General features: G+C 38.4%; 2 protein-coding genes across 4 annotated transcripts in view; one reads left to right on the forward strand and one right to left on the reverse strand.

Moving 5' to 3' along the window:
• LOC101739973 (phospholipase A1) overlaps nt 1-17,448 on the forward strand; it is a 56,087-nt gene extending 38,639 nt beyond the window's left edge. For all 3 annotated transcript variants that reach the window (XM_062671395.1, XM_021350121.3, XM_004929413.5), the window contains exons 6-8: nt 14,444-14,635; nt 16,337-16,508; nt 17,286-17,448. In XM_062671395.1, the coding sequence (XP_062527379.1) occupies nt 14,444-14,635; nt 16,337-16,508; nt 17,286-17,343 (422 nt within the window). In that variant the 3' untranslated portion in view covers nt 17,344-17,448. The remainder of the gene's footprint in view (nt 1-14,443; nt 14,636-16,336; nt 16,509-17,285) is intronic.
• Nucleotides 2,550-12,258, reverse strand: LOC105842100 (aldehyde dehydrogenase X, mitochondrial). The gene is made up of 11 exons (XM_038014659.2): nt 12,116-12,258; nt 11,331-11,435; nt 7,478-7,745; nt 7,230-7,346; nt 6,962-7,149; nt 5,617-5,719; nt 5,311-5,492; nt 5,051-5,215; nt 4,093-4,250; nt 2,880-2,954; nt 2,550-2,695 (listed from the first exon to the last, which is right to left on the reverse strand). Exons 1-11 carry the CDS (start codon nt 12,143-12,145, stop codon nt 2,602-2,604), a joined length of 1,485 nt encoding a protein of 494 aa, XP_037870587.1. The 5' UTR covers nt 12,146-12,258; the 3' UTR covers nt 2,550-2,601.
• Nucleotides 17,449-19,404: the final 1,956 nt, after the last annotated feature.

Genomic DNA, 19,404 nt, shown 5'->3' on the forward strand with positions numbered 1-19,404 from the left:
GGACTCTATCCCGTCTCCTCAGGATACCGCTGAAGCCATAGACATCGTAACGTCACACATCACCTCGACATTAGATAGGTCATCGAAGCAAGTTGTAGCGGAGGACTTCCTTCACCGCTTCAAATTGCCCGACGATATTAGGGAACTCCTTAGAGCTAAGAACGCCTCGATCCGTGCGTACGATAGGTATCCTACCGCGGAAAATCGTATTCGAATGCGTGCCCTACAACGCGACGTAAAGTCTCGCATCACCGAAGTCCGAGATGCCAGATGGTCTGATTTCTTAGAAGGACTCGCGCCCTCTCAAAGGTCTTACTACCGCTTAGCTCGTACTCTCAAATCGGATACGGTAGTAACTATGCCCCCCCTCGTAGGCCCCTCAGGCCGACTCGCGGCGTTCGATGATGACGAAAAAGCAGAGCTGCTGGCCGATACATTGCAAACCCAGTGCACGCCCAGCACTCAATCCGTGGACCCTGTTCATGTAGAATTAGTAGACAGTGAGGTAGAACGCAGAGCCTCCTTGCCACCCTCTGATGCGTTACCACCCGTCACCCCGATGGAAGTTAAAGACTTGATCAAAGACCTACGTCCTCGCAAGGCTCCCGGTTCCGACGGTATATCCAACCGCGTTATTAAACTTCTACCCGTCCAACTCATCGTGATGTTGGCATCTATTTTCAATGCCGCTATGGCGAACTGTATCTTTCCCGCGGTGTGGAAAGAAGCGGACGTTATCGGCATACATAAACCCGGTAAACCAAAAAATCATCCGACGAGCTACCGCCCGATTAGCCTCCTCATGTCTCTAGGCAAACTGTATGAGCGTCTGCTCTACAAACGCCTCAGAGACTTCGTCTCATCCAAGGGCATTCTTATCGATGAACAATTCGGATTCCGTACAAATCACTCATGCGTTCAACAGGTGCACCGCCTCACGGAGCACATTCTTGTGGGGCTTAATCGACCAAAACCGTTATACACGGGAGCTCTCTTCTTCGACGTCGCAAAAGCGTTCGACAAAGTCTGGCACAATGGTTTGATTTTCAAACTATTCAACATGGGCGTGCCGGATAGTCTCGTGCTCATCATACGGGACTTCTTGTCGAACCGCTCTTTTCGATATCGAGTCGAGGGAACCCGCTCCTCCCCACGACCTCTCACAGCTGGAGTCCCGCAAGGCTCTGTCCTCTCACCCCTCCTATTTAGCTTATTCGTCAACGATATTCCCCGGTCGCCGCCGACCCATTTAGCTTTATTCGCCGACGACACGACTGTTTACTATTCTAGTAGAAATAAGTCCCTAATCGCGAAGAAGCTTCAGAGCGCAGCCCTAGCCCTAGGACAGTGGTTCCGAAAATGGCGCATAGACATCAACCCAGCGAAAAGTACTGCGGTGCTATTTCAGAGGGGAAGCTCCACACGGATTTCCTCCCGGATTAGGAGGAGGAATCTCACACCCCCGATTACTCTCTTTAGACAACCCATACCCTGGGCCAGGAAGGTCAAGTACCTGGGCGTTACCCTGGATGCATCGATGACATTCCGCCCGCATATAAAATCAGTCCGTGACCGTGCCGCGTTTATTCTCGGTAGACTCTACCCCATGATCTGTAAGCGGAGTAAAATGTCCCTTCGGAACAAGGTGACACTTTACAAAACTTGCATAAGGCCCGTCATGACTTACGCGAGTGTGGTGTTCGCTCACGCGGCCCGCACACACATAGACACCCTCCAATCCCTACAATCCCGCTTTTGCAGGTTAGCTGTCGGGGCTCCGTGGTTCGTGAGGAACGTTGACCTACACGACGACCTGGGCCTCGAATCAATTCGGAAATACATGAAGTCAGCGTCGGAACGATACTTCGATAAGGCTATGCGTCATGATAATCGCCTTATCGTTGCCGCCGCTGACTACTCCCCGAATCCTGATCATGCAGGAGCCAGTCACCGTCGACGCCCTAGACACGTCCTTACGGATCCATCAGATCCAATAACCTTTGCATTAGATGCCTTCAGCTCTAATACTAGGGGCAGGCTTAGGGACCCCGGTAACCGTACTCGTCGAACTCGACAAAGAGGTCGACGTGCAACCTAACCCATGCATCAGCCCGCTGAGTTTCTCGCCGGATCTTCTCAGCGGGTCGCGATTCCGATCCGGTAGTAGATTCATTCGCGAAACAATTGCTCTTGAGTTGTTAGGTCTCCTTCGGAGGCGCTCGGGTAGTTGTTAGCAAATCCCACCCCTCTTGGCTGAGCCTTTGCTCGCCCACCTGTCCTGGTGAAACTGGAAAGGCCTTCGGGCCACCAGTAAACTTTCAATCATAAAAAAAAAAAAAAAAAAAAAAAAAAGTATTTCAACTTTAAATTAGTCTACTGTAAAGTTCACGCATTGTCACGTTTGCCTTTCAAGCGCCGTATCATGTATTATTTATAATATTTTATGTATTACAATTCGTATATTATGGGTATATAAAAGACAAAATTAAGACCGTTCTTAAATTTGAAAGTTTGTAAACAAGGAAATGGGGAGCAAATAGAAACAAAAATTGTAAAAAGGAATAATTTATTTTGTTGAGAATTGAAAAAGTCTCTGGACTTTTAGCAACTCAAACCAGACCGAACCAAACACTGCTTCGGGAGGTTAATCGTCACGGTTTTGTTTTCTACATATTGCAATATACCTTCTTCTCCTCTGAAAATTACATTTAATTTAGATTTTAATTATAACATTCAAATAATTAGGCTAATGTGATTAATTAAAGTTATTTTTCTTTTGTAGTAATAAAAATACAATAAATATATACACAGGATGTTATATGACTCTTAACAAAACATTTTAAGGAAGTGAAATTGTTCGACAGTGTTTTAAAACTTACAATTCCCGTCCAATCCCTGATTCCTTGAAGCCTCCGAACGGAGTTTGAGGTGTGATGTGTTCATATGTGTTTACCCTAAAAATATATTTTTTTTAACTTTAGTTTTCTATAACGAATCAATGAAGTGTATCGATTTGGAAGGATATTATAGTGGTTATTCTGACGCAATTAAAACTTCGACTTCATAAAGCGGTGCTCATTCGGTGCAGCACTTCTTAACTAGTACTAAGATCATTTGCGAACTGCGCCGAAAAAATCGTGATATACTCATTGATTTCTTGACTTTGACGCATATAGTCGTCATCCAAATTTCCAAAACGTAGATCTGAATACAATTGCTTAGCATAGATTCGCATTTAACTGGATACAATTGTTTGGTGCATCGTCAGTTAGAGCGCGGTATATGACTATAGTATGCTTTTCAATGTCAGCTGTCCCACTAGTTTTTAAGTAACAGCTATTCGTATATAGAATTGTATTATTTCTGCGGCGAACAGTCGTGCCTTTTAGTTTGAAGTGTAAAATATTCGTAAGAGTAAAATATTTTAAGCGGTAGGCAGCGGCTTGGTTCTGCCCCTGGCATTGCTGAAGTCCATGGGTGACGGTAACCACTCACCATCAGGTGGGCCGTATGCTCGTCTGCCTACAAGGGCAATAAAAAAAAACCCATTATCAAATCATTTAAAAATAATCTGTTGCAAGCTCTTTGACGCTGACGTTGACGTTGACGACCTATTCATGAGTTCTTTTAAACTTTCGCGGCTACCTACATTCTACTCCTATTTAACGGGTTCTTACTATACTATTTACTCTTCATAGACTCCCGATATTACGAGTTACAAGAGCCATGACCAATAAAGTTAAAGAAAGTATCATCATCGATAAAGTTAAAGTTGGTACACAAAAATTATCAAGACATTTTGAGGGTCAAAGGGTTTTCAAGGGTCAGCAAGTACATATTGTCGCGTCGTGTCATCGACTTTCAGTGCTAGCACCCAAAAGAGGACTAGAAAGGAGATTTGTCTATTCCTAACATCCTATCTTCTTCATCCTAATCCTTAATGATCGTGGCACTTGCAAGAGCGTCGAAGTATCGGGAAATTATTGCAAATAACGTGCTAAAAGTCCGTTAGTGTTTATCATACCTATATTGAAAAGGGTAGTCCATACAAACGTATAAGACCTAAAATTTAAAAACCTGTTAGTAGCTTACCACGTTGAACCAGCACGGACATGCTTCACGAAAGCTAACGCGATGTTAATGTCGTTCGTAATAACACCAGCCCCTAATCCATAATTTGAATCGTTAGCTCTGTCCACTACCTCTTCAAACGTTTCGAACTTTAAAATACTTTGAACTGGACCAAATATCTGGAATGTTAGATATTTATTGTGTATATGTTATAAACTGTGTTCTTGTGATTGGTAATTTGAAGAGTTGGGACAGCTGTTATACTATACAACTAAACTTAGACCTCAAGGTTAATGGCGGCATTCTCATTGTGAGGTTTATGAGGTAGTGTCAGAACGTCACTTCGACAGAGCGGCGCTAAACGATAACCCTCTTTTCGTGGCCGCCGCTAATTACTTATCCGACCCAGGCCGTGGGGCAACGCAAAGCCACCGTCACCCGAAACATGTCTTGTCGGATCCCCTGGATCCAATCTCGGTCCTTTTCGACCCCTCAAGCTTCGGTTTACGTCCTTGTCGAACTTCTTGAATACAACGAAGAGTTTGACGAGTGAACTGACCCATAGATACAACCCAATGCGTTTCTCGTCAAATCTTTTCAGTGGGTCGCGATTCCGATCCGGTGGTAGATTCTACGAAGCACTGCTCTTGCTAGGGTTACTGTTGTAAAATTATCTCAGGCTTAGTTCGTGAGCTCACCTACCCGTCCGTATAGCTGAAATAGCCCTATGGGTTACAAGTGAATAGGTAGGAGGAAAAAAGAGGCTTATGAGTTTTGGTAACCACGTAAAACCTGGTGAGCAGTGAGCTCTGTGACTCAAAAACAAGTATTACATATGGCGTTATTCGTATATACAATGTAACATACTACAAGAGATTAAAGTCGTGTCAATTTCTCAATGTCACAATGATAATGTAATTTGTGAAACAGAGCATGCGTACTTAAGGTCGCTTCGTAATTCGAGTATGCGACAGTTTACCTCTTCTTTAGCAATTTTCATGTCATCTAGTACGTCTGCAAAAACTGTAGGCTGAATGAAATAACCGATCTTTCCTAAACGCTCGCCACCTGCAACGCATTTCGCTCCCCCTTTTTTTCCAGCTTCTATAAATTTCAAAATTTTCTCCAACATTTCTTTGTCGATCTGAAGAATAATAGTATTCGCATTACTGATATTTCATTGTAACTCTGAAATTAATTAACATTAACGAATCATTATTTTGATGATGCTATAAAAACCTGTGGGCCTTGTTGGATATCATCGAAAGGATTACCAACGGTCCTGTTTTTAGCAAGTTCGCTTGCTTTTGAAACAAATTTGTCGTATATGCCAGACTGAACAAATGTTCGCGTGGCGGCAATGCAGCACTGCCCAGCATTGGCGAATGCCGCTTTGTGAGCTATTTCTGCTGCTTTTTCCACTAAAAAGAGATTTAGGACCATTAACTTAATTAAATAATAGGGCTTAAAAGCTTGTGCTTAGTATAAAATTATCTGTGAAGTAATTAATAAAAATATCTATAGGCAGAAACCGTTTGGACTTACCGTCTGCATCGTTGAAGATAACTAGTGGACTTTTACCACCGAGCTCAAGTGTTACTCTTTTCAAGTTTACAGCTGATGCTGAAGTCATGACGATGTGACCAACCTGAGGGGAAAAAAGTCGCTAAGCCATTTCAGACTGTAAGCAAAACTGCTGTTGCTGTATATATAGTTTTTATTAAAGTAGTCGGTCATCATTCTCGTCGAATCCGTCGCTTTCAACGAAGGGTTTCGGCGAGTAAATTAACTCACGTACATACAAATCCCGCCGGATCTTCTCAGTGAGCTCACCTACTTGTTAAGGTTACCCTGAAAATATGGTCTCTCAAGACCATCAGCTTAGGTAATCGCTTTTGTGCTATATCTGTCCGACACTTAATACCTATGCTTAATGCAGTATGACATGTCCTTCATGAGATGTCATGTTCTTGATATGTTCTTCAAACGAGGCTTATGGAGTGTACTTAACGGAAGGCAGTGGTTTGGCTCTGCCTCTGGCATTGCTGAAGTCTATGGGCGACGGTAACTACTCACCATTAGGTGGGCCGTACGCTCTTCTGCCTACAGGGTAAAAAAAGCCCTTTTCCGAGTAAAACGGTGCTAAGTTGAAATTAGGTCTCTAAAAAACATATTCACATGTTCGGTACTTCGTATGAGTTCATGTGGTTTTAATAAATTCGAACAATTTGACTGGGATAAAATATGTAGACAGGGCCTATACAAATGCAAAATTAGTACTAAAGGACTGTGGTGAGGTGCATGAAGAGCCATAATTCGCAACCCCTCTGGGCGCTGGTTTTTCTCGAACTTGATCGGTTTCTTTCTTGTAAAGGTGATAAAAACGAACTACAAAAAAACCTAACAGAAAAACGCGCGTCTTCTGTTTACTCTTTCAGTGTCATTGCTATCGAATATGCATTAGGAAAAATTGTAAATAATCTCATCTCATCGAAACCGGATGTATGTTTTTATTATTAAATGTGCTTTTACTCATTTTTATTTACAGTAATTACATATAATTATTTATTAATTATTTATTATTAACATAGAAGTAGAAATAATAGACATTACTTATGATTTTGAGATTAAAATTTAAATAGTAAGAATCCCGCGAAAATCCGTTCTTGAGAAATTTCTACTCGCTTTTATATGTACATATTTTAATTTCTAGGACAACACCGATCGCAGTTCATTCATAAAATGTAATTACTTTCAAGAAGATTTGTAATTAGCGATTCACTTTTATGCAACTACTTTTAAATAATCTTTTGGACAATATGGTTCAGTAGTGGGACCCTATTCATTAATATTTTTTTAAAAGAATGATAATGTCTACGAACATGCGTACCTCAGTAGATCCCGTAAAAGCAATCTTGTCTACGTCGGGATGGCAGGTTAACGCCGAACCGGCTGTTGGTCCAAACCCTGGTACCACATTGATCACGCCGTCTGGGAAACCTGCTTCTCTGGTTAAAGCAGCTATAGCGAGAGCTGTCAATGGTGTCTGTTCAGCGGGTTTCACTACTACCGTACATCCTACAAGTTAACAATTAAAGATAATTATTTCGGTATTCTTGCAGTTTTCAAAATTTTTAAATACAAGTAACGTAACATACCGGCAGCCAAAGCGGGAGAAATCTTCCAAATTAGCATAGGAATTGGATAATTCCAAGGTAAAATTTGGCCACAAACTCCGACGGGCTCTTTCAATGTGAACGTAAGGACATCCCCGTCTGTAATCGAAAATAATCGATTTTTTTTAAACGATTACATATAAAATAGATTGAACAATTTCATAAATTAAATTAAACACATAGAAAAATATTATTTAGAATATTTAAAGCATATAAATTAAACTAGACACCTGCAGGAATTGTATTTCCCAAGATTTTATCAGCTTTCCCAGCATAATATCTTAGTATGCCCGATGACCAAAACACTTCCAGCCGTGCTTGTTTCACTGGCTTCCCACAGTCCAAAGTTTCAAGTTCAGCCAGATAATTGGCGTCTCTTTCTATGATGTCGGCCAGTTTGAGGAGGAGGCGACCTCTTTGGGATGCGTTCATTGTGCGCCATTGGGAGTATCTATGAAATGCTTTTTTTGCTGCTGCAACAGCTGTATCAACATCTGCCTACAAGAATTTTTTTTGGTGTCATTTTCTATGTTACGTTAATAAACTGTTTAAATTAAAATATAACTTATATGAGTTAACCCTGTTTGTTCATGCATCAGCATGAATATTATTATAAATATAAGTGATAAATGTATGTTAAGATAAATCATTGGAAAAATTACATTGATAAACAAATTAGCTTTTTGCTCACAGCTTCGGTTGTAACTCCGTGAAGTACACATTATATTATGTGGGTATATGAGACCAGCAGTGAAATTAAAGGTGGCCTATATTCTTCTTCGGGGGTCAAAATATTTCTGTAGAAAATTTCGTCAAAATCGGTCCAAGTCCAAATGTTCGGCGTACAAACGTAAAATATAGCGTAAAATAAATTATTTATTCGTTGGCTCTGTTACATTAAAAACATATTTATGTCGTAAAAAAAACGTCGTCAGTTTTTTAGATTTACTGTTTGAAATTATGTAACACATAATATTATGATTAATCCGAAAGTTGCTCTGGCTATATTTTACGTTTGTACGCCGAACATTTGGACTTGGACCGATTTTGACGAAATTTTCTACAGAAATATTTTGACCCCCGAAGAAGAATATAGGCCACCTTTAATTTCACTGCTGGTCTCATATACCCACATAATATAATGTGTACTTCACGGAGTTACAACCGAAGCTGTGAGCAAAAAGCTAATTTGTTTATCAATGTAATTTTTCCAATGATTTATCTTAACATACATTTATCACTTATATTTATAATAATATTCATGCTGATGCATGAACAAACAGGGTTAACTCATATAAGTTATATTTTAATTTAAACAGTTTATTAACGTAACATAGAAAATGACACCAAAAAAAATTCTTGTAGGCAGATGTTGATACAGCTGTTGCAGCAGCAAAAAAAGCATTTCATAGATACTCCCAATGGCGCACAATGAACGCATCCCAAAGAGGTCGCCTCCTCCTCAAACTGGCCGACATCATAGAAAGAGACGCCAATTATCTGGCTGAACTTGAAACTTTGGACTGTGGGAAGCCAGTGAAACAAGCACGGCTGGAAGTGTTTTGGTCATCGGGCATACTAAGATATTATGCTGGGAAAGCTGATAAAATCTTGGGAAATACAATTCCTGCAGGTGTCTAGTTTAATTTATATGCTTTAAATATTCTAAATAATATTTTTCTATGTGTTTAATTTAATTTATGAAATTGTTCAATCTATTTTATATGTAATCGTTTAAAAAAAAATCGATTATTTTCGATTACAGACGGGGATGTCCTTACGTTCACATTGAAAGAGCCCGTCGGAGTTTGTGGCCAAATTTTACCTTGGAATTATCCAATTCCTATGCTAATTTGGAAGATTTCTCCCGCTTTGGCTGCCGGTATGTTACGTTACTTGTATTTAAAAATTTTGAAAACTGCAAGAATACCGAAATAATTATCTTTAATTGTTAACTTGTAGGATGTACGGTAGTAGTGAAACCCGCTGAACAGACACCATTGACAGCTCTCGCTATAGCTGCTTTAACCAGAGAAGCAGGTTTCCCAGACGGCGTGATCAATGTGGTACCAGGGTTTGGACCAACAGCCGGTTCGGCGTTAACCTGCCATCCCGACGTAGACAAGATTGCTTTTACGGGATCTACTGAGGTACGCATGTTCGTAGACATTATCATTCTTTTAAAAAAATATTAATGAATAGGGTCCCACTACTGAACCATATTGTCCAAAAGATTATTTAAAAGTAGTTGCATAAAAGTGAATCGCTAATTACAAATCTTCTTGAAAGTAATTACATTTTATGAATGAACTGCGATCGGTGTTGTCCTAGAAATTAAAATATGTACATATAAAAGCGAGTAGAAATTTCTCAAGAACGGATTTTCGCGGGATTCTTACTATTTAAATTTTAATCTCAAAATCATAAGTAATGTCTATTATTTCTACTTCTATGTTAATAATAAATAATTAATAAATAATTATATGTAATTACTGTAAATAAAAATGAGTAAAAGCACATTTAATAATAAAAACATACATCCGGTTTCGATGAGATGAGATTATTTACAATTTTTCCTAATGCATATTCGATAGCAATGACACTGAAAGAGTAAACAGAAGACGCGCGTTTTTCTGTTAGGTTTTTTTGTAGTTCGTTTTTATCACCTTTACAAGAAAGAAACCGATCAAGTTCGAGAAAAACCAGCGCCCAGAGGGGTTGCGAATTATGGCTCTTCATGCACCTCACCACAGTCCTTTAGTACTAATTTTGCATTTGTATAGGCCCTGTCTACATATTTTATCCCAGTCAAATTGTTCGAATTTATTAAAACCACATGAACTCATACGAAGTACCGAACATGTGAATATGTTTTTTAGAGACCTAATTTCAACTTAGCACCGTTTTACTCGGAAAAGGGCTTTTTTTACGACGACGACGTTTTTTTTACGACATAAATATGTTTTTAATGTAACAGAGCCAACGAATAAATAATTTATTCGTAGAACAGAGCCTATTTTCTGCTTCAAATTAATTTCTGTGCATGTTCGCCTAAATTATTCTATTGCGCTTCTATATTTCTGTGCTACAGCGGATATACTGTTTCATTAAACATTAAATCATAATTTAAAATTATATTCGATAAACGGACAATTAAGTGTTCTACAAATAGTGAATAGAACAAAAAAAATCTTTATTGAACGCCACTATTAAAAAGCAAAAGGTTAAGGTTTGACTACGTATGTTTTTATCATTTTGTTTAATTTGCAAAAAGTGGAATTTTTTCACAAAACATAATAGACATACGCAGTTACGGTTAACGTTTACAAATATGTTGTTATATCAATTATTGAATTGTTTTTTTCCTGTCTACGATAATGACGTTTGTGCATATCAACTATGTGTGTTGATCTTGGGCTGAATTTTCACAGTAGTGATGTACACAGTCTACGGCTTAGTTGGGGTTAGAGTATCTTAATCAGTACATTTTGGTCGAACAACCCTATAGTACATTCATACTATGTCTGCAGAATCATTATTCTAGATTTGAAATAATTTGATTTATACCTTTATAAGTTTAATTTTTGTATATTTGATGTAAATAAGATGGCGCGGCCAATTGTTTTTTCCTATCTATACTGATAGCCTTGAGAGGCTATTTCAGCTTCTCCTTGGCGTGTAGGTGAGCTCACGGGGCTCAAGCCGGGAGTGTTGCTAACTCTGACCCTAGCAATCGCAGTGCTTCGCAGAATCTACCACCGGATCGGAAACGCGAACCCACTGGGAAGATCCGGCGAGAAACTCAGTGGGCTGTGTGTTAATTTACTCGTCGAGCCCTTCGTCGCAAGCGACGGGTTCGGTGGGTACGGTGACCAGTGCTTGAGGTACCTAAAAGCACCGATAATAGATCGGGAGGATCCGTAATGACGTGTTTAGGGCGACGTCGACTGTTTACTATTCGGTCCACAATATTGGGTATGAACGCACGGACAATAGATACTATATTACAAACCCCGTTGTTTAGCTTGAGATATGTATTCGAAGTCTACTATTATGTAAGTTTCAATTGTTAATCGAATTTACCTTGTCTGCTTCAGCAACTTCTGTGATTACAGTTTCATCTTGTGGACTGATGGTCGTGAACGTTTTCTTACTAACTGCATCAACCCATTCGTTGTTGATGAACAACTGAAACGCGATACGAGCTACCTTACACTTGCAATATATGGAGATTGAATTATTGTTTATTTAGGTGATAGCCACTGAGTTTTTTTGACAGATATAAAATTTTAGACTCATCGAATTACATTGTAACATTTTAGCTATTGTTTATTAATAACTACCAATAAAGCAAAGATTCAAGCTCCGAAAATACTAAAATAGAAAACATAATCTTTCTTATACCTTTAAACGAGCAATTATTGTATATTAATATAATATAATCTGAATCTCGGAAACGGCTCCAACGATTTTCATAAAATTTAGTATACAGGGGATTTCGGGGGCGATAAATCGATCTAGCTACGATTTATTTTCAGAATATTTTGTTTTATTCGTGTTTTTAATAATCAACTCTTCCCGACATCTATTAGCGAATATTTTTACGAACTATTTTTCTTAATTTTAATAATTTTAATAATTTTTCTTAATTGAGGGCAACTAACCTCTTTAAAGACACAACAAGAGGGCGTTATCAAAAAAAAAACGAGCAAAACTCGGTCATCATCTAGTAAGTAAAATCAGAATAAACAATTGGAGAGCTATTACTAATAGCATAACCTAAATTATCATGAAACAAATTATATTTATATACGGCAAGTGTGAAATGGACTTCGTGAAATAAATAATTATATGATTTTTTTTTTTACCTTAGTATATTTGATTTCAACTTGAGCCATTTTGAATTCACGTTGCTTCGACTGTACAGCTATTACTGAACAATGTTTGTGCAAATTGAATCGTTTTATTCAATTCAGAAATTTATTGATTTTCATTGTAAATTGTAATGTTTGAAAGAGGGTCAGTCGCTGTATCTGCTTATGATTCATTGATAAGACACGAATATATTTTAAATGTAGTTTTAAAATAGATTTTTAGTGTTATTGAATTTACTTTCTACTGATGTTACTAAGGGCGCATTGTAAGTTTGCGGGTATATAAGTACTATTTTTTTTTATTCTGTCTATTTCTGCCATAACAATAAAACGTTTTTAAAACTATTCCATTTATCTTTACTGGCACGATATTTTTCTTAAAATTTCATTTATTTTAACGATTCGACTTCTAACCTTAACCAGGTTCTGAACGTATTGTGAAAATTTTAATTTTACGTTTGCTAAAACTATTTGTTATTTTTGGTAATGTTTTGTAAACCTTACTGAAGTAGGACTGCAAAATTAAGATTAGCCTTGTGCTCTTAGTAAAGGGTGTGTCAAAATTAACGTAAGAATTGAATTAAATAGAAAACACAGTTTTTAGTCTTGTTTTTTTTTATTGAATAATAAAGTACATAGGATAGGGTTATTAATGGCATAACACATCGGGCAACTGGCCTCCACGGCTTTGCATGCACATACGTAAACGTTTGTCGAAATTTTCGATGACCATTTTGCATAAATGTGGCTGAATTTCATTGATGCAGCGTTGATTCTCCTCCTTTAATGCACGAGTAGTTGTGGGCTTTTTGACCTGTGTGAGCTTGTAGAACTGTGATTTCAAATCTTAATATATGTATATAGGTATATATTTCTTCTGTGCGTGTGTTTGTCACTGAACTCCTCCTAAACGGCTGGACCGATTTTAATGTAATTTTCTGTGTACCTTCAGGTGGATTCGAGAATGGTTTAGATTTGCAAATCAACCCGGCAGATGGCGCTGCAGTCGGTATCTAGGTTATTTATCTGTCCTAGAAATAATTTATATAGCAAAACAACGTCTGCCGGGCCAGCTAGTAACTCCATAAAAAGAAAACAAATGGTGTTAAACCACACGATCTAGGGGTGCCTCCCTATAGGTCGGGAATACATATTATACATAGCCTCACGAAGTTAGGTATTTATGATACATCACCTTACAAATAAAATTAATTTAAATTCGACAATATTCTTAAAAAAAAGTGTCATTTTATCAAAATGTTTAATTTGACTTTTTTGTCTCTGATAATCCATTAACATTGAAAAGCAATAAAGGTTATCAATAAAGTTGTAGTGGTATATTTTATTGTATAATTATTTACATAGCGTAATTTATAATTTAATTTAATTTATCATATTAATACAATGTAAAATATTTTCTTTGATTTTCGCGAGCCGTGGACATGTTGCGATTAAATTATTTTTACAGTTTAATCTTGTACTTTTTATTGTCATTATATTGTTTCTGACTTTTCTAATACTGCACTAAGTCGTCAGTGACCATGAAAACTGTTAAGTATTATTGTTAAGTAAGAAACTATTAAGTACTAGCTGACCAGGCAGACTTCGTAGTGCCTCAATCGATAAATAAAGGACCTAAACTTTTGTATAAAATGAACTTAAAACCAATAAAAGGAATCCGTCCGACGGGGGACACATCAGAGGAAAACAAAATTGTTATTTTTATTTAATTCCGAGCATTTTCGTATTTACCTTTTAATCCTTTTCTGGACTTCCACAAATAATTCAAGACCAAAATTAGCCAAATCGGTCCAGCCGTTCTCGAGTTTTAGCGAGACTAACGAACAGCAATTCATTTATATATGAAACATCAGAAATAATATTATGACAATATGAATGGCGGGATTAAACCCTAAAAGTGTTTGTAACACAATGCAGCTTTGTAATGGAACGACCGATTGTTTGCAAAAATGAAATTAAAAAAACTACTTGATTTATAAGATATTAAAGAATCGATGCGTTAGTCAGCGATTACTGGAAGCTTTATAATATATTTTATGATTGTAGAATTACTATTAAATGGTTAACGAAATAAACAAGCATCACACCACGATTCCATCACCGATTTTTAGGCATAGGGTCGATATTTCAACTGTGTTCGAATAACAGCAAAATTATGATGTCTGTTGAAAGACATTACTAATTGTAGTTACCTGCGAAACGAGAATTGTGAAAGGAAAACAGCATAAGTTTAATATTAAACATAGAGAGGTAATCATGTCTGCGATTCGCAAAAACTTAAGATAGTACAATGTTTTACAGGTTTAGATCCAGCCCGTCCATTGGTGTCTGCGTATGGCTCCCGGCAGTTCCGTCTTAGCAGAGATGACGCTTATGTCGTTCAAGTCTTGCATACCAACGCTGGTTTCCTAGGAGAATCCGGCTTGGTGGGGCACGTGGACTTCTGCATCAACGGTGGACGACTACAGCCGGGCTGCAAAGGACATTTCATGCGTACGTCATTTATTATATTGTGTTGTAACCCTCAGACACAGCCCACTGAGTTTCTCGCCGGATTTTCTCAGTGGGTCGCGTTTCCGATCCGGTGGTAGATTCTGCGAAGCACGGCTCTTGCTAGGATTCGTGTTAGCAACGTCGTCAGGTTTGAGCCCCGTGAGCTCACCTACTAGTTAAGGTTCCCCTGATATAGCCTCTCAAGGCTATCAGATAAGGTAAGAAAAAAAGTGTTGTATGGTTTATTTCGATTTGACGATTGTTTGTTCACCCACTTTGTCGTATTTAAATAATAACTTGGATAGTTTTATAGAATTTATTAAACGTAACTTTTTTGAGATAAACAATTTGTATAAATTTTGCAGCAGTAATGGAGGGAAAATGCAATGACACAGATTAAACCTATAACATAGATTACCCAACTCAACAACGATTTAAATTTTTTGGGTCTGCTTGATCGACTGTCTCTAAGCTTACTACCTTTAACAACTGGTCAAACACTTGATTGACTTTTCAATCCGTGTGATCTCTTATGTCACCTTGATAATGTGATGTTGAGCGATAGAGATACGATAATAAAGCAATCAAGCGCAATGATTAAAAAGCGAGATCATATCTCAGGTATAAACAGTTTATTTACTTATTAACCGTGGTTGGAAGCTTCATACACACACATCAGCAGTTTTTTAATTGTTTTGTTGTAATGGTCATAAGCAAATTGATATTATTTGATAAGTGAGTAGCACTCATAGCAGTATTTATTAATCGAAATAACCTGATATTAACACTTTTGAAATTGCTAACTCCAACTAAAATATATTGCCAAAACTAATTTTATGTACGAGTTTCGAAAACTAAGTAGAATACTCTATACAATACTGCCAACTTTATTTGAAATCCTAACAAACTTAGTTTTAATACAAAATTCACTTGAGACCCTTCGAGTCAGTCACGCAGGTCGAGATTTCACGTAATCATAACTCGATTCGATTAAATGCAAAAACTATATTCAATGTAAATTATTTCTTATAAATAGCAGGGTCGAGTTATTGATCACAAATACCAGTCGTCACGCCTAGTTTCAAAGACATAATATTACAAAATCTTAGAATCGAGAAGAATGTGATATTTATGATACCTAAATATATTTTTTAAAGGTATCATATTGATGATCTGAGAAATAACGGTTACAATTTGTTAATAGACAATACCGAGCCTAAGAGTTTTGACAACGAAAAACTTCTACAAACGTTTTTTGTCAAACAATTACTAGTTATTTCCGGTCATCGTTCTCGTCGAACCCGTCGCTTGCGACGAAGGGCTCGACGAGTAAATTAACCCACAGACACAGCCCACTGAGTTTCTCGCCGGATCTTCTCAGTGGGTCGCGTTTCCGATCCGCTGGTAGATTCTGCGAAACACGGCTCTTGCTAGGGTTCGTGTTAGCAACGTCGTCAGGTTTGAGCCCCGTGAGCTCACCTACTAGTTAAGGTTACGCCGAAATAGCCTCTCAAGACTATCAACTTGGGTAGGAAAAAAAAACTAGGTATTTGTGTAGATTTAAAGAAAATATTTTGATAAGAAAGTTGAACGTTGTATGTGGAACGCTGGTCTTTTTTTTCAAGAAAATAAATGCACAGCCAATACAGGCGAGCTAAGCTAAGTTGTTAATATGGATAGCCTATTGTCTACGTTTCTCAGGTATCGCTCGATGTAGTCATTTCAAGAGCTCGTGTTACTTCGCCGCGAGTGTTCGCAAAAGTCTACGCCTTGTAGGCGTTCCTTGCGACACCTCGTGTCCTAAAGAGCGAGGTCCTTGGGGTATACGGTACGACGGGAAGGCTATCCGGCTTGGGGATGATGTTCCTGATTCGTAAGTACATTATTCTATATGAAGATTGTATTTTTTTAAACATTCAAACTGTTATGTCAATATATCTGGTTATATCTAATTTAATAATTTAATATAATAATATACGGGATGGCGAAGTAGAATAAAGCAATACTTCGTCAAGTGTTTCGCAATTAATTTTATTTCTCGCCTTAACCACGGAACGTCTAACCCCTGACACTGTCTTTTGACAACCAACTGACATTGACATCGTAAATAGACAGAATAAACTATTCCGACATATATATTATACTGATTAATTATGGAACTTTTGGAGGCCTATAAAGTTTTGTTTGTATTAAAAATATTAATGTTTTATTTACCTCCTACTCCTTCATTCTTTAATCCAAATTGCAGATTTTGTTGACTGAATTCATGACAGAAATAGACGATGTGTTATCGTTAACAAACTGAATATAGACATTCGAAATGTTAACACCGACACGTCTAAACATTTTTATTAGTGTTAACAATTAATGCCAATCAAATTTTAAACTAGCTGATATGTTGGAATTCGTAAAATCTGGAAAAATATCTGATTTCCTTTCAAATTTTATCGATGTAGTATATAACATGCAATATAATTCTTCGTATCGTATAAGTTTGAAAATCCTTTGCATTAAATCGACAAAAAGAAAAAAAAAACGTAATCGCTACTTGCTCTGCCAATTTCACCGCAAGGTTTATTTATGAGATTCAGAAAATCAGAGTCAAAACTGCTTTATTCCATAAGTTTTAATTTTTGTATTTTTCTTACAGGTCTAGAGGAATGTATTGTGTCAAAATAGATCACGAAGAAGATTGTCCTTTCGATTAATTCATCTAACGTAGCATAATTTATTTAAATGTTAAGTAATTTATTTTAAATTAATTGTAATAGTAAATCAATAAATCAATTCATGAAATGAATGATGATATAAAACTTTATTTGGTTGTATGACTATTATGTGATTCGATCAGTTATGTGGGTTCTGCATGTGACGAGAAATAGAGTAAAGTAATTTAGTCGCACCTTAATCCATAGGCTTGGTAGCACCCTCTCAGGAAAACTGCACATTTCCGCCATGGCAGCAATATAGTGTTTGTTCCACGTTTGGTAGCACCCTCTCAGGAAAACTCTGCACATTTCCGCCATGGCAGCAATATAGTCTTTGTCCCACGCTTGGTAGCACCCTCTCAGGAAAACTGCACATTTCCGCCATGGCAGCAATATAGTCTTTGTCCCACGCTTGGTAGCACCCTCTCAGGAAAACTGCACATTTCCGCCATGGCAGCAATATAGTGTTTGTCCCACGCTTGGTAGCACCCTCTCAGGAAAACTGCACATTTCCGCCATGGCAGCAATATAGTCTTTGTCCCACGCTTGGTAGCACCCTCTCAGGAAAACTGCACATTTCCGCCATGGCAGCAATATAGTGTTTGTTCCACGTTTGGTAGCACCCTCTCAGGAAAACTCTGCACATTTCCGCCATGGCAGCAATATAGTCTTTGTCCCACGCTTGGTAGCACCCTCTCAGGAAAACTGCACATTTCCGCCATGGCAGCAAGCAATATAGTGTTTGTCCCACGCTTTTTTTTTTTTATTTTTTTTTATTGCTTAGATGGATGGACGAGCTCACAGCCCACCTGGTGTTAATTGGTTACTGGAGCCCATAGACATCTACAACGTAAATGCGCCACCCACCTCGAGATATAAGTTCTAAGGTCTCAGTATAGTTACAACGGCTACCCCACCCTTCGAACCGAAACGCATTACTGCTTCACGGCGGAAATAGGCGGGGTGGTGGTACCTACCCGTGCGGACTCACAAGAGGTCCTACCACCAGTGATTACGCAAATTATAATTTTGCGGGTTTGGTTTTTATTACACGATGTTATTCCTTCACCGTGGAAGTCAATCGTGAACATTTGTTGAGTACGTATTTCATTAGAAAAATTGGTACCCCGCCTGCGGGATTCGAACACCGGTGCATCGCTTCAACACGAATGCACCGGACGTCTTATCCTTTAGGCCACGACGACTTCTATATACGCTTGGTAGCACCCTATCAGGAAAACTCTGCACATTTCCGCCACGGCAGCAATATAGTGTTTGTCCCACGCTTGGTAGCACCCTCTCAGGAAAACTGCACATTTCCGCCACGGCAGCAGTATAGTGTTTGTCCCACGCTTGATAGTACCCTCTCAGGAAAACTGCACATTTACGCCATGGCAGCAATATAGTGTTTGTCCCACGCTTGGTAGCACACTCTCAGGAAAACTCTGCACATTTACGCCACGGCAGCAATATAGTGTTTGTCCCACGCTTGATAGTACCCTCTCAGGAAAACTCTGCACATTTACGCCACGGCAGCAGTATAGTGTTTGTCCCACGCTTGATAGCACCCTCTCAGGAAAACTGCACATTTACGCCATGGCAGCAATATAGTGTTTGTCCCACGCTTGGTAGCACCCTCTCAGGAAAACTCTGCACATTTCCGCCATGGCAGCAATATAGTGTTTGTCCCATTCGGTCAAATAAAGTATAGTTTCATTTTTGATGCTAGGTGGTCATCGAATCGCAAAAGCGTCGAGTGAATTGTGACCTTTAAATTTAACAATTTTGAGAGATGATGTCGAAATCGAAGAAATTAATTATAGCTGCCCTACTCTTAAAAACGGAATGAATTACTTTTTGTTCCCGTACCTATGCTGATTGATACCTCGAGAGGCTATCTTAGCTTCTCCTTGACGTGTAGATCAGCTCACGGGGCTCTAACCGGGAGTGTTGCTAGCACTGGCCCTGGCAAGCGCAGTGCTTCGCAGAATCTACCAGCGGATCGGAAACGCGACTCACTGAGAAGATCCGGCGAGAAACTTAGTGGGTTGTGTCTATGGG

Source organism: Bombyx mori, chromosome 12, assembly GCF_030269925.1.
Source record: "Bombyx mori chromosome 12, ASM3026992v2".
Classification (NCBI taxonomy): domain Eukaryota; kingdom Metazoa; phylum Arthropoda; class Insecta; order Lepidoptera; family Bombycidae; genus Bombyx; species Bombyx mori.